Source organism: Lepidochelys olivacea (genome assembly GCF_965140295.1).
Source record: "Lepidochelys olivacea isolate rLepOli2 genome assembly, chromosome: 5".
Lineage (NCBI taxonomy): Eukaryota > Metazoa > Chordata > Testudines > Cheloniidae > Lepidochelys > Lepidochelys olivacea.
Window position 1 is genome coordinate 72,554,489 of NC_140415.1, and position 24,543 is coordinate 72,579,031.

Here is a 24,543-nt window from a genome sequence, read left to right on the forward strand (position 1 = left end):
CTCAGTGAGGTAGATATGATGTGAAAATCAGGCAATACAATAAATTACTATTCAATTCTATATCAAGAGGTGTTGTAGATCTCTTCAGGTTCCAAAATAAAAAGTTCTCCAGCCTTCCTGGACTACTCACACTCAGAGACTAATACTCAGGGACAGTATTTAGGGTCTACATAGCCTGCACAGTCTCAGAGTTTAAGTCAAAGTTAACCTTAGCTTTCGTTTACAGAGAAAATATGCTCCTTGCCCTCTTTGCTGGAAAGACAGCTCTCAGAATGAAAACTGAGCACGGCCTCTACATCTGCTATGAGGACTATTCCTAAAGCTCCCCAGGTATTCACAGTACCAGCCACAGCTGCACAGGACTGACCTTTCAGGTCCACAGCTGCAGGTCTCCATTTTTTGGAGACCAATCCACAGCTGTGGAAGGTAACGGCAACTTGGGTTATTAGCTCAGTCCTGGCTGACTGCCTGCAGCTGAGCTAGCTCCTCTGCTGAAGTGCTAGTGAGGCCTCTGGTTACAAGGTGAGGAATTAATGGAGGAGCTGCCAGTACAAAGAGGACAGAAGAAAAGGAGAACTGCCCCTTGTCCCCTAACTTTGGTGCCAGAATCCCCCCACCCAGCGTGAGAGAAGAGAGGAGGTAATATGGCCAGCAGAGGAAAAGGGTACATAGCCTATTCCCCTATTCGAGAGGCAGAGACAGCCCCGCAATCCCCACCCCCATTTCCTGAATTGTGGAGAAGTAGTCCTGTGTGCAGGGCTGCATGACTAAGCACTGAAACAATGCCATGATGCATATGTGATCCTGGGTTGTGATGCCACATGGGGCTCCTTCAAACTCACTTTGATGGCTCTCCCAAAATCCTCAGGCCAGCCCTGCTGCATCTGTGGGGGAAACACCCCTGGCTAGATACCGTGTAGTGCTGAATTTGGCAGACTGATATGCTTTCTGATGGCAATCAGGGTAACACAAATGAGGTTAGGGGATGAACTGAACAGGCAGCATGTCACAACCAGAAAAAAACCAAAAACAGATGCATGATGTCTCTCTTATTTCTCTAGCATGCACGTAGGAAAAAATTACACAGCTCTATCAAACGTCTTGGAAAAATGATTTCCTTCTGCACATTCCCCTCACCGTGTTCATAAAGAGCTGAAAGAAACATTCTACCCACTCGGTTCATCATTGACATCTGCAAGATTCCTAAATGATGCTCAATTAATTTGTATATATATTTTCTATACAGTGGATCCTAGATAGCATGGTGTAACATTAAGAGGTGTCCTACACTCACGGGTACAAATACACATATACTACATGTGCATATACATAAACACACTGCATATATAAAATATTTCTCCGTTTACTGATGCTGTGGAGTACAACCTCTCTTTTCATTCAAGAAACCTTGTCTGGGTGAAAAGGATACAGCATCCCTTATACAGTATGAATTTCTATCCGTAATAACTGTGGGTTAAGGGTTTATAGAATTACAATTACGTGGAATGTCCCAAATCCATGTAACATTCTTGAATGGTAGTGTCTGCATTTGAACTTTTACTTTAAGGAATATTTGTTAGGTCACGTACATCTGTCCACCCATCTTCCAGGTCAGAGTGGCTCCACATCAGAGCAAGCACACAACCGTATGGCAGGGATAACCTTTCAGATTAAGAGTAACAGCCGTGTTAGTCTGTATTCACGAAAAGAAAAGGAGTACTTGTGGCACCTTAGAGACTTCATCCGATGAAGTGAGCTGTAGCTCACAAAAGCTTATGCTCAAATAAATTGGTTAGTCTCTAAGGTGCCACAAGTACTCCCTTTCAGATTAACTGGCCTTCACTCAGACCAGCAGAATTTGAATTAACAGTATATTGGGCTATTATCTCAATACTTTGGCAAACCACCTCCCTCCTTTGGAAACCTATTTGCTCCAGTGATGAAGTCTGGTACTGAGAGCATACCACATGCTTTGGTATTTGGAAGCATTAACACGTTTCCATATCAACACTTCCACATTGCGGCCAACATAATCCTTTATTTCAGCTACTTATCCGAAATCCCTGGGGTAGTTCTGAGAGGAGGATTTAGCTGTAGGTTTGGGTAAGTTCAGATGGTTAGTGGTAAAAACATGTTGTAGAAACGTATTTCCTTTGCATGTGATGGGGACGGACTGTCCCTCCTGCATCTCGGTGGAAGGCCGGGGTTACTAGTAGTGTAATGAATACAAAACAGCATCCTTAGTCATTGAAACAGCAGCAATCTCCATCTCTCTCTCTCCTTTCATTCTTTTTACAGGTGCTATCAGTTGGATCTTCTTGGAGATGAATGCTCCTCTGTCCATTAAAACAATTAGGACTTCCACAAAGCTATTTTTATTTTCAAAAATGAATTGGCAATATAGTTGGGTTGCTGCCAACCAAATAAATTGAGATGCTAGCTATTACTTTATTCACTTCGCTGGTAACAACCTCTATGCTGGTTTTTCATTTCATCTCAGGTGCTCCCTTTTACAATCTTTAACCCTGCTTTGTCACCAGCAGTTGCCTGTGCTTGTGTTCTCAGTAATGCGTTCAGTGATTTGACATTCAGCATCTCATTTGTGATGCCAAAGTTCAGCACTTCCATTATAAACCCATTTTGTGGGGTTTCAAACTGCAGTGAGAATTATTCACTTTATCACAAAGTCTTAGCCAAAAAGGGGTTTTTCCCCTTCCCCATTTAAAGAAAAAAACCTGCCCGGCACTTTAACTCAAAGGATCTTCATTATTACTACTTTTGTTTGCAAAGATCAGGCTTGTGTACTAAGATTATCTTGTAGTCATATATAAAATAAAAAAATTTTCATTTCAGAGATTAAGTGCAATCAAGGGAGGAATCTGTCCATTAATATGAACTGTTTCCAAATTGTGGGTCCACAGAGCACTTGCTGGTCTTATGGAACTGGCTCCCCTCCTTGTTTCCACCTGCTTCTACAGGCCCTCAGGTACTTCCATGACAAAGAAAAAGCCTACAGAAGCAGCTGGAAATAAGGAGTCAGCCTTGCTGCCTCTGCTAGGGGTTACTGTCACAACAGAGAGGAGACGGAATCTACCTTCAGTGATTGCAACCACCAGTGGGTGGAGCCAGGGCTGCTGCCAGCCTCCAGCATGAAAGAACCATAGAGCAGCAAGTCCAGGGCAGCACGGAAGGATGAAGCCAAAAGAAGGGAGCCAAGTGGCAGGGAGGTGTGTGCCATTGGAGAGGAGGAGCAGGTATACATATGCAAGGTGAAATGAAAAAGGGAGCACAGAAGCATATGCAGAGAGGCAGCAGGAAAGAGAGAGGATGAAAATGGATAGGTGTGATTGTAACGAAATGAAAAACAAAAGGAGAGTGAGTATCTGTTTTCTTCATAAAGGACAAAATGCAAAATTAAAGACAGTCACAAATACATACCTATTTTACTAACATTACTGTCTAAGCAAACGTAGTTGCCACAAGGATGTTATGTGATTGTGAACAGCAGGGGGTGCTCATGAGATTCTCTCTCTATTGAGATGTGGGCCACATTATAGAGAAGTCTGAGTTACATCATCTAAACGCCTTTGTCCTCTGGATGAAAACAACAGGGGAAAAGAGGAGATTTTGTGCTTAGCTGGGCAAATGTTACATGGTCCCTCTTGAAATTTCGAAAGTATTTATACGTGGATTTAAAAAAGGAAATACAGAATGGTGTGGTGGAATATGGAGTCAAAATGTCCTGAGTTTTCTAAGCCCTATTCTGACTGCTCCTGACTTGCTGCCCTTGGGCCACTGACAGTAACTTCTGTTTGCCTCAGATTCTCTGTTGAGAAAAAGGGGATAAAAGACAGTTACCTTTTCCATAGCTGGTGTTCTTCGAGATGTGTTGCTCATGTCTATTCCACAATAGGTGCGTGTGCTTCCCACGTGTCCAGGTGCTGGAAGTTTTTCCCCTAGCAGTACCCGTAGGGGGGAACGCCCCCCATGACCCCTAGAGTGGCGCCTGCCTGGCGTGGTATAAGGGCAGCTGCACGCTCCCCCCACCCTCAGTTCCTTCTTGCCAGACAACTCTGACAGAGGGGAAGGAGGGTGGGATGTGGAATAGACATGAGCAACACATCTCGAAGAACACCAGTTACAGAAAAAGTAACTGTCTTTTCTTTTTCAAGTGATTGCCCATGTGTATTCCACAATAGGTGATTCCAAGCTATATCTGTTGGAGGTGGGTAGGAGTTCACAAGTTTCCAGGACGGAGGACAGCCCTGCCGAACCCGGCGTCATCCCTGGTTTGGGGGATGATCGCATAGTGCGAGGTGAACGTGTGAACCGAAGATCACGTGGCGGCCCTACAAATGTCCTGGATGGGGATGTGGGCCACGAAGGCAGCCAACGAGGCCTGCGCCCGAGTCAAGTGTGCCCTCACAGTGGGTGGTGGGGGGACACCCGCCAGTGCATAACAAAGTGATCCAACTGGAAGCCGCTGAGTGGAAACTGGCTGGCCCCTCGCGCACTCAGCCGTGGGAATGAATAGTTGGGAGGGCTTTCTGAACGGCTTGGTCCGCTCACGGTAGAAAGCCAGAGCTCGCCGCACATCGAACGTGTGGAGACGGCGCTCCTCATTGGATGCATGAGGCTTCGGGCAGAGGACTGGTAGAAAAATATCCTGACCCACGTGGTAGGCGGAGACCACCTTCGGGAGGAACACAGGGTGTGGGCAGAGCTGGACCTTGTCTTTATGAAAGACTGTGTAGGGCGGCTCGGAGGTCAGGGGGGAAGAGGTTGTGCATACCTTCCTCCACGTTGAGGGAGGAGGTGGATTTCGTAACATACCTTTGGTTCTGCACTCCAAGGGAGGTGGACACCTGAGTGCTGGGGCAAGTCCCTAAAGCTGAGTCTTCCCACAGCTGATCTCAGTGTCTGTGTCATTTATATAACTATGTCTTTGCCTCCTTATTCTTAGGCATCTAACCCAGTTGGCCGTCTGTCGCATTCATTGGCTGCTGACAGAACCAGTGAGCTTGGGGCGGGGTGGATATGTAGATATTCAAAACCCTTAGCGGGGACGTAGTATTTTCTTTCCGCCTGCCTGGAGATGGGGGGCAGGGAGGAGGGTGTCTGACACAGGGCCTTGATTAGTTTCACCACTCCCTCGTGCATGGCAACGCCACCTTGGAGGGGGCTGCTGCATTTAATTCATGGAACAGGGAGCCTAAGGGCTCTTCCAGCTCCTCAGCTTCCAGCCCCAAGTTCGATGCCACCCTCTTCAAAAGCTCCTGGTGGTCCCTTGCATCATCCTGAGTGACTGCTTGAGAAAGTCCCGCTGTCACCTCATCGGACGAAGATGATGAGGAGGCAGGTACAGCTGGTTGTGTCAACTCCACTGCTTCTGCCGCGGCCGTGGCCAGTTGTCCCTGGGGAGCTTGCTCTGACTCCACGTCTGGCTCAGGGGGCGGGCGGGAGACTGTCGCCAACCATCTTTTGGATGCCCCCGAGACCAGCCGATGCCCCTGTAGCAGATGGGGAAACCCCTAAGGGTTCCATAGTTGTCAAGGGGCCGGCCACTGGCCCTGGGGCCATGCAGCCACTGGTGACCTAGAGGGGAATGCCGATGTCCCCAGTGCGTGACCTTGGTCTGCAGGCAGATCTTCCTCCTTGGGCTCTATACTTCCTCCTCGCTATCAGAGCCCGAGGAGGGAGAGACTTGTCTGGGGGACCAGGACGGTATTGAGGCCTCCTGTCTACCCCGTTCCCGTTGGCTCTCTCTGCAGACCTCCACTGTGGACCTGTACCAGGATGGTGGCTCTCAGTGCCACAACTCCTGTGATTGGTGGTGGCCTTTGGCAGATTGGAACAGTATCCCGGAGATCAACACCTCACACTTTGAGAATGGTGCCACTCCATAGACCAGAAGCAAGAGGATCAGCATCTCAGAGACCGTCGATGTGCTTGCGGTGATCTGTACCAGTGATCCAGAGACTGGTGATGGGGCTCCAGGAACCGGTGCCTCGATGCCCCGGAGCGGTGATGAGGACTGGGAGACTGACTTGGGTGCTCCCGGCACTGAGGCTCTGGGGACGTGTCTCTGCAGACCTGCGCCAGACTGCCAGCGATTGATGCCGGGACTCCGAGGAACGCTGCCTAGAGTCCAGGAACCAATGCCGGGAACTCTGGCAGAGAAGCCAACCTGCATCCGGCTGGTGGTGCTGTTCAGGCAAACGCTGGTGGGGCACCCCCTGTGACGGGGAGTGGTGCTGCACTGATGGAGACCTCTGGAAGGGTCACAGGGCGGGTTTACCCCTCGAAGGGGGCACCTCACTGGCTGGCGTGGGCAGCACCAGAAATGACAGTATGTTACAAAAAGTAATTTTCTCTCTGTTGTTACTCACCCCTTCTTGTCAAGTGTTGGGAATGGGCCACATCCACCCTGACTGAATTGGCCTCGTTAGCACTGACCCCCCACTTGGCAAAGGCAACTCCCATCTTTTCATATGCTGTATATTTATACCTGCCTACTGTATTTTTCACTCCATGCATCTGATGAAGTGGGTTATAGCCCACGAAAGCTTATGCCCAAATAAATTTGTTAGTCTCTAAGATGCCACAAAGACACAAAGTATACACGTTATATATAGATGTACTGAAAAAGTAGCTGCTCCCCAGAAATATTTGAACTAGATAATTTTTGTAATAATAGTTCATTTAAGTTTTATTATTTTAAAGGTCTAAAAAAATCCCAATATCCTGATTTTTCCCTCTGGAAAAATCCACTCTAACCTGCAAAAAATTTGTCCACCAGTCAGTATTTGTCTACAGTGTCAATTGCTAAAGGGAGGTTTTTTGGGCTAGTGGAGTTATGAAAAATTATTATAACTGGTGGCAGAAACTTATTCTGTTTCTGTGAGAAGTGAAATGGTTATAGCCGTGACATTTAAAAACAACAATTCTTGAGCACTCCAAAAGCTTATGAAAACCTTCCTTGACGGGAGTACTTTTTTGGTTTCCAGTTCCCTGGAAACCTGTGGTGCCCTAGTACAATAGCGGTGAACAAGAAGTACATGCTTCAAGTTTCAATGAGATGGGAAGGAGGGGAAGAGAGAGAGAGAGGGAAACAGAATCACTGAAGTAAAAGAAACGTTATGGTTTTGCCCTTTATGAAAGAGATCAAAGATCAGAATCACCCGCTTGCAAGATATCTATACAAAACGTTTCTTGGATGGAGTTTGCTCCAAGTCTGAGAATAAGCTCACTGAAGCATGGTAGTGATTTAAAAAAATAAAAACAAAGAGAACCCAGCAGACTGACATGAGGATGGATAGTTGAATAAATGGAATACAACATAATCTACTCAGGTCTGAAACCAAAGGCCCGGGAATTAATAGCTTTGATGAGTTGCAGTTACCTGGTGTGGCTGTTGGATGACAGGCTCTCCCAGGGCTGTACACTACAGCCAGTGATCGCATAGGCTCCCCCGCAGCTGCCGTCTAACTTCATCAGCAGGGCTTTTGCTGCATTCTCAGCTGTCTTCCTGCAGTCGTGAGCTCTCTTGAGCATCTGGGTAATGTTCTCATCACCTGTTTGGTCCCCTAGTTTGCAAGCAAACAATCAGTGTCAGAGCTTCGAAGAGCATAATAAAAATTAATACAAGAATACAGACTCCTAAAGATATTTTCACTTAATGCTGTGACATTAACACCTAGCTAGCAATTTGTGATCTAAGTGAGACTAATACAGAGAAAAAGAGAAAAGCTATGACATGTATTCATGTGTTCTGTGCTAGAGATAAACACATACAATGCTGCCATCAGACAGGACAAGTAAGAGACAGTTTGCTCTGTGCAAGACTGTGCTTTATCCTCATTTGAGCCAAGCATTGTACATCCACATTTTATGCTTGCTAAATAAGCCACATGCCCTTGAATATTAACCCACATGCCCTTAAGACAGCATTAAAATTGTGGAAGCGAGAGTACCAGCCAACAGGAGTGGGCTGGTTGGGCTCATCTCCTTGAGAAGATGCAGCAACAACTCCCTTGTATTTTCCATGTAGGGGTGGTGGTGTAAATCCTCACTGATCTTCATAGCCACAGACAGGAAAATTATCTGTGTTACCAGCAATAAGGATATACCAGGCAGTATGAAGGGCAGCGAAAGGCAGCATATTCTAGTGGAAAGAGCACTGGACCGGGAGCTGGGAGACCCGTGTTCCATTCCCAACTCTACCACGGACCTGCCTGGGGACTTCAGGCAGGTTGCTTGACCTCTCTATGCCCCAGCTTCCCCTTCCACCCTTTTTGTCTCTCCTGTCTATTTAGACTGTAAGGTCTTCAAGGCAGAACCTGTCTCTTATTATGTGTTTGTACCGTGTCTAGCACTAACAGTGCCTCAATCTGAGTTGGGTCTTGGTGCTAATGTAACATCAAAAAATAAATAATAAAAAGAAAAAAGCAGAAAATGCCAGGAAATTCAAAGTGGTGAGTTGTGCAACATCCTTCATTAATTCATTAATTCATTCATTCATTCAATCTACTGGTTATGGAAGTTGCAGGAAGAGTAATGCAAGATTTCACACTGTACTTCCTGGCTTTTCTCCCAGTCTATCAGAACTTTAACACTATACACACATTCAATAAAATAATCACATACAAAACTTAAACAACATAATATTATCCCAACCCTTTCATCCCTGTTCTGGGTTTTCTGGTGGTTGACACCAGAGACTTTCATAATCATTCTCTCAAATAACAGGATGTAGAGAAAATCCAGAACTGGGTAAATATGACTTCAGTGTCTTATTCTACATTTCTATTCACAGGCCAAATCCTGAAATGCTTACTCAGACTCTAATTGGTCACATTTATTACTTTAACTAGCAAACAATCACAACCAGATTTGTGGTGCTAGACAAATCATTAATAAAGGCAGATTCTGGGATCTGTGTGAATTTGGAAAATGTATATTTCCCCGATAGAGTGAGACGGCTCTCAGGGTTGGGGGGGAGGGATTATTCTGTGTCTAACTTTAAATATAAACTAAACTAATTTTTACTTTAAACTAATGCAAAACAATAACTTGTCAGGCCAAGACTCTTCTGACTAAATCTCTCAGTGAAGTAAAGTTTCACATCCAAGCTATAACCTCCTGAAAAACAAGATTTATGATGGAAATGCTGGCACAGTCTCCACTACAGGGTGTGAGTGGTAATGCTACTATTAAAAAAAAAAGTTGACAGCAGACACCTATATAAATGTAGGTTACACCTCTCTTTTATAACCTCAAATGGAGAAGAAAACTAATACTTTCCTTTCTGGATTTACTTCTTGGCCACGTATCTAACTAGCAAAATCTAAGGCTGAATGCACATTTGCTCCTAATGCCCTTTTATAAAGAAACAGCAGTACAAATTCAATACCAGACTACCAAAAGAAAGGGCTAGAATCTAGAGAAAGAGGGAAAATAATAATAATAAAAAAAAATCTGCTATGACCTTTCCTGCATGACATACTCTGCAAGGAGAAACACACCTAGACAAAGACTTGCGCAAACCACTAGGAGAGATGCAAAATAAACTGCCTGGAAACAGCATAATAACTGTGGATCACTGCATCTAGCCTGCAGAAACAAGAGGTTGAACTCATCCGTCTTGTGGCTCTGAAACCAGCTGGTCGTTTGGTCCTTAAAAGCTTTCAGTTTACATTTCAGTGGTTCTTGAGAAGCTGGTGCTATAAATTACCATCTAAAGGCTGTGTCTAGGTCTCAGCACAGTATGGAAAGCTATTTTTCTGTCTCTGAAGATTTCATATACTTTCTCCCTCCCCTCCCCCCAAAGAAGGGCCAAGATTACTACTACCACTCCCTCCCATCAGTAAGAGGAATGAGCCTCTGTAAAACTAAGAGTTAGTTTCACAGTGAAAACATACATTTTCTGTCAATAAATAGGACTTTTGTGTCAATGGAACTCACATGTACCATGTTGAAAATGGACTAATAAACGGTCTGACTCTGTTATTAGGAAAGCACCATCCCCCAAAGAACATTTTCAATAGCAGTGTTAACTAGCGTCAGTGTGTGCTGCTGAGTAACAAAATGAAATAGAACACCACAAAAAACATAGGCCGAAACCTCAGTCCAGGCAGTAAAACATGAGAATGAAGATGTTAAAATACAAGAGTACCATGGGAGCTTGGAGGTAAAGACTGCATGTGGTATTTTATCTGCATTATGGTATATTTACATGTCCAGATCTAAGACCAGATTTTTATAAAACACAATTTTTGTGGGCAAATACTGTGGCTATGTACATAACTGTGGTAATTGCAAGTGCAAATTATGTAACCCAAACCACTGCACTCAGTATGTGTAGTGCATGCTTGGGTGCTTGGAGGTATCAGTTTAATCACTGTGCTGGGTACATGGTTATTGCCCAACAAAAGTAATCCCACAAGTCCAGAAGATGCATCTCCTGGAATACCGTATATGGTTTATTTTAACTTGCTTGTAATATTTTGTTTCGGTTCCAGTCCTAATTTTTGTGTGTGTCAAACATTTTATTTGTTCAGTTGAAAACATGAAAATAACCACATACTTGACTGGTGGGTAGCAAACTGTCAGGAGATGATTCACTATTGCAACCAGCCCCTGTAAACTGATAAATGTTAACTGAAGTGCAGAATGGGACTTAGAGAGTGACTCATTGAGATCTTACCGACAGACCCGACGCCTGCAGCTCTGAATTGACCAAGAATGAGACTCTGTTCACTTTCAGCCAAAGCCAGCAGCAGCTCATATGCTTCTATGCACTGTTCACTGAAATAAAACAAACACAATATCTGAAACTTAGACAGGATAATCAAATTAAGCGATCAACACTAGGTAAGTGGTGGTGGAAGAACTAGGCTATTCCCTTCTACTTGTATGATAGCAGGGACGTTACAGGACTACGGCTGTGTCAGTAATTGATTTTTTGATTCAATGGCAGTTCTGAAAATCAGAAGAAAACTTGGTTCAAGTCAGGCCAAATCTGAACTTTTCGGAAATATTCGGTGAATAGAAGAAGTTGACAAAAAGCCTGTTTTGTGTCAAATTCAACATTTCACACTTGAACTTGGGTCTTCCCTTAGAGACTCATTCTGTCCTTCTCTGGCCCACTGACTATTCAAGTATTTTACACAAAATGGACCAGTGTCAACAGGAGAAACAGAAAGAGACCCACCCCAGAATACCCTCCTATAACCCAGTGATTACAGCACTCATCTGAGTGGGGGAAGGCCCAAGTTCAAGTTCTGCTCCAATGACTGACTATTTCCAGGAAATAGAAAAGCTTCAGTAGGAGAGCTTAAGAGGGACCCATCCCAGAATAGCCTATGGCAGGGATGGGCAAACTTTTTGGCCTGAGGGTCATATCGGGTTTCCAAAATTGTATGGAGGGCCGGTTAGGGGAGGCTGTGTCTCCCCCAACACCCAGGCATGGCCTGGCCCCCACCTCCTATCCGACCCCCCTGCTTCTCGCCCCGTGACAGCTCCCCCAGGACTCCTGCTCCATCCAACCTCCCTTGTCCCCCTGACAGCCCCCCGCCCGGGACTCCTACTCCATCCACCACCCCCTGCTCCCTGTCCCCTGACCACCCCTAGACCTTTCACCCCGATTGCCCCTGCCGCCCCATCCAACCCCCCCCTCCTTCCTGACTGCCCTCCCGGGACCCCTGCCCTATCCAACCCCCCTGTTCCCTGCCCTCTGACCGCCCCAACCCCTATCCACACCCCAGCCCCCTGGCCATCCCCCCCAACTCCCGTGCCCTCTATCCAACTCCCCCACCACCTTACTGCGCTGCCTGGAGCACCGGTGGCTGGAGGTGCTACAGCCGTGCCGCCCAGAGCACCGGGGCTGGCCACGGCTCTGCAGCTGCGCTGCCCCAGGAGCTCGCAGCCCCCTGCCCAGAGCATTGTGCCAGTGGAGTGGCATGCTGAGGCTGCGGGGGAGGAGCCAGGGGCTAGCCTCCTGGGCCAGGAGCTCAGGGCCAGGCCGGATGTGGCCCACGTGCCGTAGTTTGTCCACCTCTGGCCTACGGCCTGGCAGTTCAGGCACTCAGCTGCAAGAGGGAAGCCCTGGGGTCAAACCACTGGTCCAGAGAGATCTGAACTTGGGTCTTCCACATCTCAGATAATGTGGTTTCTCCCACCAATGGGCAACAAGCCTCCCCTTAGATATGCAGCCTGTGAATGTTGTCCCCAGGCTGGCCCTAACTTATTGAACAATAGGAAATAGGAGAATTGGAACGACCAGTGAGAGTTGAGCTTATCTTTCTTCGGAAGCGTGGATGATTCAAGTCAGTAATCTGACTAACAGTGGAGGCTATTTCTTGTGAAGTTGCCTTTTCAATTTTCCATATTGTTCAAAAACCTTACCAAAATACTTACGTTTTTCTGATCCTATGTTAAAAATTAATCCCCTGTCCAAGCAGTAAGACTTTCCTTAAGCCCATTTTCCCCACTGCAAAGAGATCACTACTGAACGCACCTGGGAACCACTCATTTCTGCTTTATTTAATATGTAAATAATATAGCTAAAATTTATTCACGGTCAACTTCCTTCAAAATGAACAGGATTTGCCCTAATGCCACAAGTGTTTGCTCCAAATTAGTCATGGTCGAAAGAATGTTCTAGAGAGACAATTTTTTACAAATATTATAAAGCAAATATAGTTATTTGGGACAGTTCCTCACAGTTCCTTTCCTACAGGAGACAACTTAAATCACACAAGTCAATGGGAGTTGTGGGTTCTTTCTTTATACCACCAAGCTTGTGAAAGACGCTAGACTGACGTTAGGAGAAACTGAAGTCTCCTATTTATCCAACAGACAGCTAACGCACAGACAACTCCAGCACAAACTTCTTCACAGTGCTTCTCCAGCGTGCCCCAACCTTCACCTGGAAGGATAACTGCTAGACTGTGAGAGGGGAGTTCAGTCATTTTACCTAGTGAATCCTTAACCTCTTGGTGGGATGGCTAACGATCATGGCTGTCTATGTGATGAGGACACTGGCCTGCGAGCACCCAACACACTTTAAATAGAGCAAGACACAGACTTAACATTTCTCAGACACTGATTTATTTCTTCTTGCTAAAGAAATATTGGAAAAATATTCCCAGCAACGTCTATCATATTAACATCCCAAGTTGCTTATTATGATCATCATCACTTTTTTCTTTATTTTCTTCAGTAAAACCTGCAACGGTTGTTTCATGCACATACAGGAAGGAGTGAGAAAAACTAAAAAAATCTTCCCTAATTCTAATTTTCATTCTGTATTAACAAAAAGAAGAGGTAAAGCTATTTAGCGTGACAGAGCTAAATTAATTCCTGATGAAATGCCTCTGACTACAGTTGAGTTACGTATCAGACAATCACTAAACGTAGCTGCCTCATGAAAGTATCTAACCAGTGCATCTTTACTCACACCAGAATGGAACGGAAGCAGGATGTTCTGTTGCAGAACAGCAGCTTTATCTCCTAAAGTTCTGTAGCAAGTCTTGACCCTTCACTTTTCAGGCTCAAATTCCAGGCCACATATTTACATACCTGTACTGCAGTGCAAGTCTGAGTGCCGTGGCATTGGACTCATATTTCCCAACCAGCATGCTCATCCTCTCAGCATTGCTCTTGCACTCCTCCAACGTTATTGTCAACAAGTCATTCTGGGATTTTAAGTGCTCAATACGGCTGTAGAGAAGGAAATAATGTTTAACCCTCAAACAGTCAGAAATCTATTTGTCTTGAAAACACCAAAATGATCCCAGTTTAGAATGTCAAAGAACATTTGGCTGGCAGTATTTTAAAGTACTACAGTTAAATCCATTGGTTTCATGTACTGTGACAGGAACACAGGAGGATGTTTACTTAAATCTTGGCCAATCCCCTACCACTAAAAAAACAACTGAAGAACCAACCAAAGAACAAAACATCCCTTTTTGAATTCTCTGTTGCTTTCTCATTGCAGCAAGTTTACATAACAGTGTGGTCTTATTACTACTATCCTTATACTCCCTCTGTCTTGCCTTCCTACCTTTTGGTCTTGTCTTAAATCAACTTGTAAGTTCTTTGGGGCACGGGCAATGCATAAAACTCTAGGGTATAGCTGACTGCCACTGTATTTAGCACCCAGCGGTCCGACATTATACAGGATCATGCTGGGCTGAATTGGGACAGACGGTCCAAAAATAAACAGGAGACAGGATCTGAAGCAGGAACTTGTATAGCACCCTGGGGTACACCGTCAAAAGTCCTGTTTGGGTCCACCAGAGTACCTATGAGACGCCAGCTGGGAGGTTGAGGTGGATGGAAGTGGTATGCGGTGTTAGTAACCTCTCCCTTTTCTTTTATATGTTTCTTGTCTCGGAGGCCGAGTCAAGAAGCATGGCGGCTGTTGGGGCCAGAAGTGCTTCCTAGAAGTAAACAGAGCACTGAGGTTCAGCGACCTGAGTAGTACCCTTGAGTCCTTCAGGGTGTGCAGTCTTTCGTTCATCTGCTCCAAAAATAGTGAGGGAGTCCCAAGGACTGAAGCCAAGAGTATCGCCTCATGGTGATGGCAGAAGCCATTGTCCTCACCACCATGTCTGTGACATCTAATGCTGCCTGGAGAGAAGCTCTGGCAACATTCTTCCCCTCTTCTAAGAGGGCTGAGAATTCCTGCCTAGAGTCCTTAAATTTGGCCAAGGAGTCCCACAAACTGTAATCATATCTCCCCAGTAAGGCTCGTTCTCCGCCCTTTTCAAAATGGGGGGGCAGAGAAGATGGGGTCTGCCATAGGCATTTGACCAGACCCATTAGGACCTCATTAATGGGAAATGCCACCTTAGATGGAACTGCTGCTGCTGCCAGAACGTCAATGAGACTGTGGGATGATTCCTTAAACTCCTCAATCGCTAGCCCCAGGTTAGCTGCTATCCCCTTTAAGAGCTCTTGATGGGCCCAAAAGTCATCTTGTGGCCGGCCACGGTGGCGAAGGAATCCCCTTAACAATAAGGGGAGGTGGTATTATTTACACTAACCCCTATTTACAATATATACACTATAACTAAACTACAGATTAAACTATGATACAGAAGAAAAAAGCATGTATAGGCACCTTGCCAAAGCAAGAGGAGACTTTTAGCAACAGTCACAGGTGGTAAGAAAGAACTGAGAGGGTGCGTGGCTGGCCTCACCCCTTACACTGGCACATAAGCGCACGGCACCAGAGGGAACTACAGCCAGCCTGACAGATACCACTGAGGGTAAAATCTCCGGCAACGGTGCATGCCTAATGTGGAATGGACTTGAGCAAGCACTTGAAGAACAACAAAAGTTCCACAGTGTGGATTGATCTACCCTGCTTCAAAGCGCACTATTCAGAACTTTTAGTGTGCACCAACAAGGCCACATGGACAGTTAGTGCAGGGCAGGCTAGTGTGAAGTAGATTTCCATCACAGCTTGTTGCCAAGTATGTGTTCACATAAATAAGCCCTAATACGTTAAACGTCAACATTGCTGACTACCTCACTGCCTATCATTTTGGCAGAGACATCAAGCTGCTGTACTTATCCATCATTGCTGAATGTAGCAGCAGGTACAGCTAACTGTGTAAAGGTTTACTCAGGTAGGGAATAAGGAAATCAACACCAATCACACCTCTCAAAAATTTGAAGTCACCCCCTCATCACTTGTAAATGGGGGAGGAAAAAAGTGAGTGCATCCCTTCCTCAGTAGCCAGAATAAACCCCTGAGTGTTTCAGGTTGACCAAAGTCCCAGCGGTTCCCTATCCCGCTGTCAAAAGCTCCAGCTTACTTGCTTGACAACTTCTCCAGTGTTTGCGTTGTCAATACAAAATTCTGTAGCTCACTGAAAAGAAGGGGGAGCATTTTCATAAAATTAATTCATATCAAAATATATAAATAAAAAGCATACTAGACTGGACTAGAGCTGGAAAAAGCAGTAAGGGGGAGTGCAGTGCCACATAATTCTGGGATTTTTTATTTATAATTTTGAGCTCATGTAATTAATAAGACATGGGGCCTTGGCTATGGAAGAGCGAATACAGTACAAGGTCCAGTGATACCAGCAATACTGTTAGACTCATAGACTTTAAGGTCAGAAGGGACCATCATGACCATCTAGTCTGACCTCGCTGCAGATTGCAGGCCACAGAATGTCATTCACCCGCTCCTGTAATAGACCCCTAACCTCTGGCGAGTTACTGAAGTCCTCAAATTATGGTTTAAAGACTTCAAGTTACAGAGAATTCACCATTTACACTAGTTTAAACCTGCAAATGACCTGTGCCCCATGCTACAGAAGAAGGCGGAAAACCCCCAGGGTCTCTGCAAAGCTGACCTGGGGGGAAATTCCTTCCCGACCCCAAATATTGTGATCAGTTAGCCCCTGCGCATGTGGGCAAGACCCACCAGGCAGATACCTGGGAAAGAATTCTCTGTAGTAACTCAGAGCCCTCCCCATTTAGTGTCCCATCACCAGCCATTGGGGATTTTTGCTACTGGCTATTGCCAATGAGCCACAAGCCATCGTAGGCAGTCTCATCCTACCATTCCCTCCACAAACTTGTCAAGCTGTCTTGAAACTAGTCAGATTTTTTTTACCCCCATTGCTCCCCTTAGAAGGTTGTTACAGAACTTCACTCCTCTGATGGTTAGAAACCTTTGCCTAATTTCAAGTCTAAACTTCCTGATAGCCAGTTTATATCTATTTGTTCTTGTGCCCACATTGGCACTTAACTTAAATAACTCCTTTCCCTCCCTGGTATTTATCCCTCTGATGTATTTATAGAGAGCAATCATATCTCCCCTCAGCCTTTGTTTGGTTAGGCTAAACAAGCCCAGCTCTTTGAGTCTCCATTCTCCACCTCAGCTAAAATGAGCACATTCACTGAGACAATTTGATTCTGAAAAATTTGATTATTCAGGTACCCCAGCAGAAAATAAAATACCCTGTTTCTAGAATGGTGGAGTAGGCATGCAAGTCCTAAGTAATAGCGTTTGTATATTTTAGAAAAAAATGCGACATCTACTGCTCTGCTCCATACTTCAGGGATATGGGGAACACACCACAGTTTAGAATTTTGGACATGGAAGAGACATGAGAAATAAATGATTTATTTACTATATGGGACGGAGAGAGATTCAAATCCACTACAGGCCTTAGCATACATGTTCGAATGATCATATTCGTAGAAAGAACTATTAATGTATGTTAAGATCACCTCTTCATTATCCAAGTTTCGCATTTATTTGGAGCTGCCAGAGACGAACTGGGAGTCAAGCATAAAAATATGAGATACGTGACAGGCAATAATGAAAATAAAATCAATTTAACAAAACAAATAGTAGGCAAAATACAGCAAGTGCGTCTAACTTTCCATCTTACCTATTTAACCTCTCTGTTTCCACTTCAAACTCTCGGATTTTGCTTTCAGAGATAGCAGATCCATGTGAATAGAGTGTCTGAAAGATTTCCTGGATGTTGGAGCAGTCTTGGAGAGAATGGGCCAAGTGCTCAGCCACACTGCTAGACACCTGCACAGGGTGGTTAATAAACCTTCTGTGAGTTGATGGCTAGTTTTTAAAAATACTGTAGATTTAAAAGCAATACTCAGGCTCTCTGGAGAGCATCTATACTTTCAAGAAAGCTGAGCAAAAGGGCCAAATACTGCTCTCAGTTACACAAGTGTAAGTCAGGAGTAGCAATGGTGTTCTGCTGAATTTACATTGGTGTTATCAGAGCAGAATTTAATATACTACTCTTTAGAGATGTCTAACTTGGGGTGCAGCTGCATAACCCTTATTTATGTGAGTAATCCTCACTCATATTTATTGTCCCCTGCAGACAAGATGATTACTCAGATGAGGAAGGGTTTCAAGGATTTGGTCCTTGGCCACCAATTTATGGCAACTGCATGGACTACATTAATGTAAACCTGGAGGTTACATATGCGCATTCATTTATTCTCTCTCTCCTGTAAAATATTTTCCGTAAGATACTGTTTTTGTTTTTAACAACATAACAGTCACCCCGGGCTCTTTCTGCAATACTCATGTTAGGATGAGCTCTGTGCGCAGTTTATTATTTTGATTTATTATTAGCACTCACCCCTATGCTGCTGATTTCTGATCCTAGGACAGGTCGGTCAGACGATGAAGACTCTGACCTTGTCTTTGAGAGCTTCACTCGTTCAGCAATCTAAAAGCCACAAAGCTACACAAGTTACAGGCTGGCATCCCACGTCCTCCACAACTATGCAAAATGCATCATCGTTCACACATTCAGCGTGCTTGGAAATCCCATGTTAAGTTGATAAATGAAAGCTGGCATCTGTGTTGTGACTAAGAGAGACTTAAAATTATTAGCACTTTATCTCTTCCTGCAGCTTGAGTTCATGGGTTCGCTTAGGGCCCTTGAAAACACCCCTGGGATTCTAGATGATACTTCCCAGTTAATCGCATGCCTGCACAGCAGCTGTGCACAATGAAGTCTGCTTCTTCCAGATAATGAGAGGCATCACGGCAGCACACAACAGCTCACCTTGGCAATGGGAATGTCATTGCTACTACTGCTCGTGCTCAGCTCTCCAGTACTGGGGTTCACGGGTCGGTTTGCGGAAGTGAGACGACCTGGGCTGGATGGACCTGTCGCCTGGATGCTCTGTAAACGTGTCTGTAGTTCCCGAACCTAAAATCAAATGTAACAGTCTTTTTTCACTTTTATTGTTTAGATAATTAGCTAGCTCTTTCTCCCTTCTCTGGCATCCAATTGATGATTTCTGACTGACAAGACCAGGGAAGTTCTGATTATTGTAAGGCCTTCACTGTGGAGGCGTGGGCATTGATTCAGAACTCTCCCCTACTGCCAGCCCCTTCTAACCTGTTCAGTGTGGAAATACACAAATCTGCTGCTACAGAACAATTCTTAGTTCCAGCTTGTTTTATGTAATCCCTTGAATGCAACAATATTATATATATAAGAATCTCCTTCTTTGGAATGAAGTTAAAATAATGCTTTGGACTAAAATTCGCAAGTGTAAAGAACGTGGTAAGCAGACAAAGATCCGACCGCTAGAGTCTTCAATGGCTGAAGAGAGAGGCTCTAAAACTGATGAAATACTTCTCATGCATAAATATCTCAGGATGACTTCACTGCATTAAAAGGCCAAAGTAATTGAAATGTAAATAATTTATTAATACTTTGAAAACTACAATTAAATAGAGCACCACGGAGTGAGTAATGTCAAGAATGGGAACTTCTAAAAAAAGCACCCAACCAATAGTTTGCTGAAGCTCTCAATAACCACACATTTTGTAAATAGCTGCACTGTCCTCATTACATGCCAAAGGAATACAGAACTGACCCCAAAATAGTTTTAGGGCTAAGAAAAAAAAGGCTTGAAGAAGCCAAATGGTATTGCTGGGTAAGAGATGATAGGGTTTACCTCAGAATACTACTTAACAAACAAAGAATAAACGGCCAGCTTGAACACAGCAATTATACCATAGGGGAAATTAACAGAGCTCTTTTTTCTGCAGAGCCAGCATCCTGGCATCAAAGGAAAAGGGGGAAAAACACCCTCCACAGTTTTAAGGGGAAAATTCCCTGAATTACAAATAGTTTATTTTTAACTTACATATTTAACTTACATGTGGATTCTGTTAAAACAATGAACAGCCAATGTACAACTGATATTTTGCCAAAAATTCTAAAAAATGCAGTAATGTCTGAATTGCGTATGACCTGTCTCACAGCCTCTTGTAAAATTCAGACTACAATTTCTATACCATTGCACAAGTATGATTTTATACATAAATATATAGTAGCACCAAACGTCGGTTAAACATTTCAAGCATAAGCCCTCAGTCAAACTTAAAGTTGTTGCATTAAGGGTTTGGTCATTCCCAGCTCCAGAGATTTTAGGTACATTATTATTGTTATTAATTTTTAGCACTATTATCCAGAGTGGTGGCCTCAATAAGTCCACTGTACAGATACATAAGATGACAAGGGCCCTGCCCCAAAGAGTTTTCAATCTCATTTAAGACAAAATAATTGAGTGTAATAAACAATACAAGGGAAAAGAAGAGAGGGAAGGATGAAGGTAGCAGTAATGAGAACTTACAAGAACTTTGGTTACAAAGGCTAATTGTGGGCATAACTTGATGGGTCATCCAGAATGGGACACGATGAACCTTACACAAAATGCATCCAATAGCTCGACCCCTTTATATTGTGCAAGGTCCACAGAAATGGAGTCAAACATGTCTGTGCAGCCCTTAAGCCAGCACATGCACCTCTTCAATACATTTTCATTACACAGTTAAATTAGCTGTGCACATACATGTAAAACGCCTACACACAGCATACAATTTTAGGTTGGTAACTCAGGCTGGGTTTACATGCACATTTGACACTGATATAACAGGGTAGGAGTGCTGCACTGGTATAGAAACCGGTGAATTGCACTGAGGTCATGCTCACGCATGTCACTATTTATAGTGGTGCAGCTATACTGATGCAAACAAAACAAAAACAAACACCAGTGTAGACAAGACCTCAGTCAAATCCACATTAAATTTTACTAACATGGATAAGAGCATTTCTCTTAACAAGGCTATCTCCATGTCAAACTCTGACTTTCATTCCCGTTATTTAGGGGGCAAAGCTGTGCGAAAATTTTTTAAAAGATTATATCTATGAGAAAAGTATTTCCTCCCCTTCTCCTTGTATTCAAAATATTCTGTACTGTTTTTGTTCAAACTTAAAAAAAAAAAATCACCTTTGGCCACAGACCAAACTTGGAAGATTTCGGTCCTTAAGCTAAAAGTTTTACAAAGTTATAGGCAACTAAAGACAACATGTAAAACTGAAAAGTGTCTGAAATCTTAACCACAGTGGTCATTACTGTTCCCATGATACTGTGTACACAGTCTCATACATACATTTTTAAAACCACCTTATATGGACAGGTTTCAGAGTAGCAGCCATGTTAGTCTGCATCCGCAAAAAGAACAGGAGTACTTGTGGCACCTTAGAGACTAACAAATTTATTTGAGCACAAGCTTTCACGGGCTACAGCCCACTTCATTGGATGCATAGAATGGAATATATAGTGAGAAGATATTTATACATACAGAGAACATGAAACAATGGGTGTTACCATACACACTATAACAAGAGTGATCAGTTAAGGTGAGCTATTACCAGCAGGAGAGAAAAAACAAAAAAACAAAACAAAAAACCTTTTGTAGTGATAATCAAGATGGGCCATTTCCAGCAATTGACAAGAATGTGTGAGGAACAGCAGGGGGGAAAAATAAACATGGAGAAATAGTTTTACTTTGTGTAATGACACATCCACTCCCAGTCTTTATTCAAGCCTAATTTAATGGTGTCCAGTTTGAAAATTAATTCCAATTCAGCAGTCTCTCGTTGGAGTCTGTTTTTGAAGTTTTTTTGTTGTAATATTGTGACTTTAGGTCTGTAATCGAGTGACCAGAGAGATTGAAGTGTCCTCCGACTGGTTTTTGAATGTTATAATTCTTGATGTCTGATTTGTGTCCATTTATTCTTTTATGTAGAGACTGTCCGGTCTGGCCAATGTACAGGGCATTGCTGGCACATGAAAGCATGTATCACATTGGTAGATGTGCAGGTGAACGAGCCTCTGACAGTGTGGCTGATGTGATTAGGCCCTATGATGGCGTCCCCTGAATAGATATGTGGACACAGTTGGCAATGGGCTTTGTTGCAAGGATAGGTTCCTGGGTTAGTGTTTTTGTTGTGTGGTTGTATGGACAATGTTCCATAAAGCTCCTGACAGTGCAATCAAACACTGACACAGAGATGTTTCCTCTGGTCTACACTTTATTATTGAGCAGTGATTACTGATCACAAATACAGAGTGAACTGCTCTAAAGGATTTGTAAAACAATATCTGTAATGGAAAGAAAAATTAACCAAGTTTAGACCACAGCCAGGAAAACAGTTTTACTCAGGAAAGCACATGGTCAAAAACTCAGAGCACAGTCTAACCATCAAGGTACACTATTCACTGATTCAATATTTTGTTTCAGAAACAAGATGATGAAAAAAGAGAGCACTAACAACCCTGAACTGTGCGGTCTTTTTATTAAACATACAAATCCAGAGTATTAGTTGAGTAGATTACAGGCTGAATTAATCATTAAAATTTGTAAATGAAATTAAGAATGTGTCCATTTTGCAGTGAAATTATAGTAATATTGAGTACTCAATAGTAATGTTGCGTAGTTAAACAGAACAAATTTGTCTTACCTGTACATAGGTGATCTCATAATGCATACATTCACCAATCCAAAATCTCATTACTGGGTTGCCCCACCCACTGGAGAGCCCAGAGGCAGCTCAGCTAACTATTTCTGGTCACCAAAACCTTCTTGATATAGCTGAATGCACCATCTCCTCGGAAAGTAACTTTCCAAGCTACAGGTAATGGTAATTCTAGAGAAAAAATAAAGGAAGACCAGAGAAGAGGGATCGAGAGAGAAAAATGTTATAAAAGGAGGTTTCTCTGGATTGGTGGATATATGAATTAGGAGAAGACTAATTTACAGACAAGGTTAAAATTGTCCTAGCCTCTTACATCTATATATCCACCAATCTGGAGTCTCAATACTGGGACAAATAAGCACTGTTACTTGTTTTCATTATATAGTGTAAATTAACTTCTGATTGAGTGTTCAGTGGTGTACAAGATACACCTAGAGATACTGTCCCTTCCCCAAAGAGCTTACAACGTAAGAAGAAAAATATTGTTTATATAGCACCAGAACTTTCCATGAAATTTTTGTGCCTTAACTAAATGGAAAATGAAGTTGACAAAAGAAGAGCTAGGAAAGAGGGTTAAAATATAATGTGAGTGACCTTATGTTGAAACTACAGCTTACAAGTTCTGATATTTTCGAGACTGATATTGAGGTAGCACCAGGGGATGGTGTAGATAGTCCAGTATTGGAGGTCAGTGGTGGAAAAGCAAGGTGAAAGAAATGAGTTCTGAGGAAGGATTTAAAGAAAGAAATTGAGGATGTTTGGTGAGATGGAAGAGGAATGCCATGGCAAGTTTTGAGAGCAATATGAAAGAAAGCATGAAGTTAAGAGCGGGAGGAGAAAGAAGCAGAACACTGGGATGAGGTGTGGAGGGAGGTGAAAGATTTAGTATCAGGATGGCTAAGCAGCATCTATTGAGCAACACACACAGCATCCACTGAGGCTCAGAAATCTACTAAGATATTCAAATCTCCAAAATGTGTTCTCATTTCATGAACGCTCAAATATATGCGGACAACCATCTGTACGTACACTTTTCAGCACTTTCACTCATTGTGCAAACAACAGAACTTACACTTGCAGAACCCCACTTGCACATGAAAAGTGAGCCTGGTTTAGGAATGAAAATGGGGATGTTCCAGGAGCTGTCCTTCAGATTTCTTGCAAGGTCTTCTCTCTCCAATAAAGGGTTCACAGTGAACGTGATGCTTGGTGGAATTTTATTTGTACGTGTATATAAATCTGATGACCAGCATACCTAATTAATCCCGCTATATCTTAGATTTGATTAAAGCATGTTTTTGGGTGGCAAAGTATGACCAAGTTTACAAACAACTCTACACACACCAGTGTAACTCCACTGACTTCCAGGTAGGTAACCCCGATTTACACCTTTGTAACTGTGAGAAGGACCAAATCTAACAATCTAACTCAAGTTTTCTGTTCTACAGGAACAGAATTTAGGAGTCTGCACAGTTTCGACCTGTGTAGCTCCAAGACTTCTAAAATGATAAGGTCTAGGACAAAGAGATGGCGAGCGTGCCTATGGTACATAAATTAAGAGCCTACAATAAAAGTTAGATTTCTCTGGGAAACAAAAGCTTGCAGAAAGAGTTGTTGGATATATTGGTCTCTCAGATCATTTACTCACCAAACAGGGAACACAGGAAAAAGAAATAGTCACCTATCTGCTATGGGCTCAAAGGAAAGTTGCCTGAGAGCTCAAAGAAATAAATGTAATCCCATTTAAGAGGATGACATTTTGTTACTGATCTCAGAAACTAGCTAAAAGAAGGTTAAATGGCTAGATTCTCTTGGCTTCCAGAGAGATTACAAGAGCTCACGAGGCTGGCATGACCTTAAAGTTGTAAAGCCTTACGGAAGAGGTCTCACAGAAAGTCAAATACTTCTGGCTCAATAAGCAGAGCAGCTGGTATCCCAATTCTGAAATTATTTCCCAGACTCATGGGCTAACCCAACCAACATTTCTTCCCTAGATGCGAGTAGTATCTCCGAGTGGTTTCAGTATCAATGGCTGAATAATCACAAAGTGCAGTCAAATTCCATGTGGTCAGGTTTTGGAGTAATACTGGGTCCCAAGGTGAAAGAACTGTGAATTGGGAAATCAAAGGCTCACACAGTCTGACACTTTCAGTGGTTTGCAATTCAGAAGTGGTGAGGCCAGTTCATCTGTACT

At 43.5% G+C, this 24,543-nt stretch overlaps 1 protein-coding gene across 3 annotated transcripts in view; it reads right to left on the bottom strand.

Moving 5' to 3' along the window:
* Positions 1 to 24,543, bottom strand: part of MCC (MCC regulator of WNT signaling pathway) — a gene marked incomplete at its 5' end in the record, with an annotated part of 360,091 nt that overhangs the window by 33,113 nt on the left and 302,435 nt on the right. For all 3 annotated transcript variants that reach the window (XM_084628620.1, XM_084628619.1, XM_084628621.1), the window contains 6 exons: positions 7,403 to 7,586; positions 10,706 to 10,806; positions 13,582 to 13,722; positions 17,421 to 17,569; positions 18,144 to 18,233; positions 18,576 to 18,722. In XM_084628620.1, the coding sequence (XP_084484746.1) occupies positions 7,403 to 7,586; positions 10,706 to 10,806; positions 13,582 to 13,722; positions 17,421 to 17,569; positions 18,144 to 18,233; positions 18,576 to 18,722 (812 nt within the window). The remainder of the gene's footprint in view (positions 1 to 7,402; positions 7,587 to 10,705; positions 10,807 to 13,581; positions 13,723 to 17,420; positions 17,570 to 18,143; positions 18,234 to 18,575; positions 18,723 to 24,543) is intronic.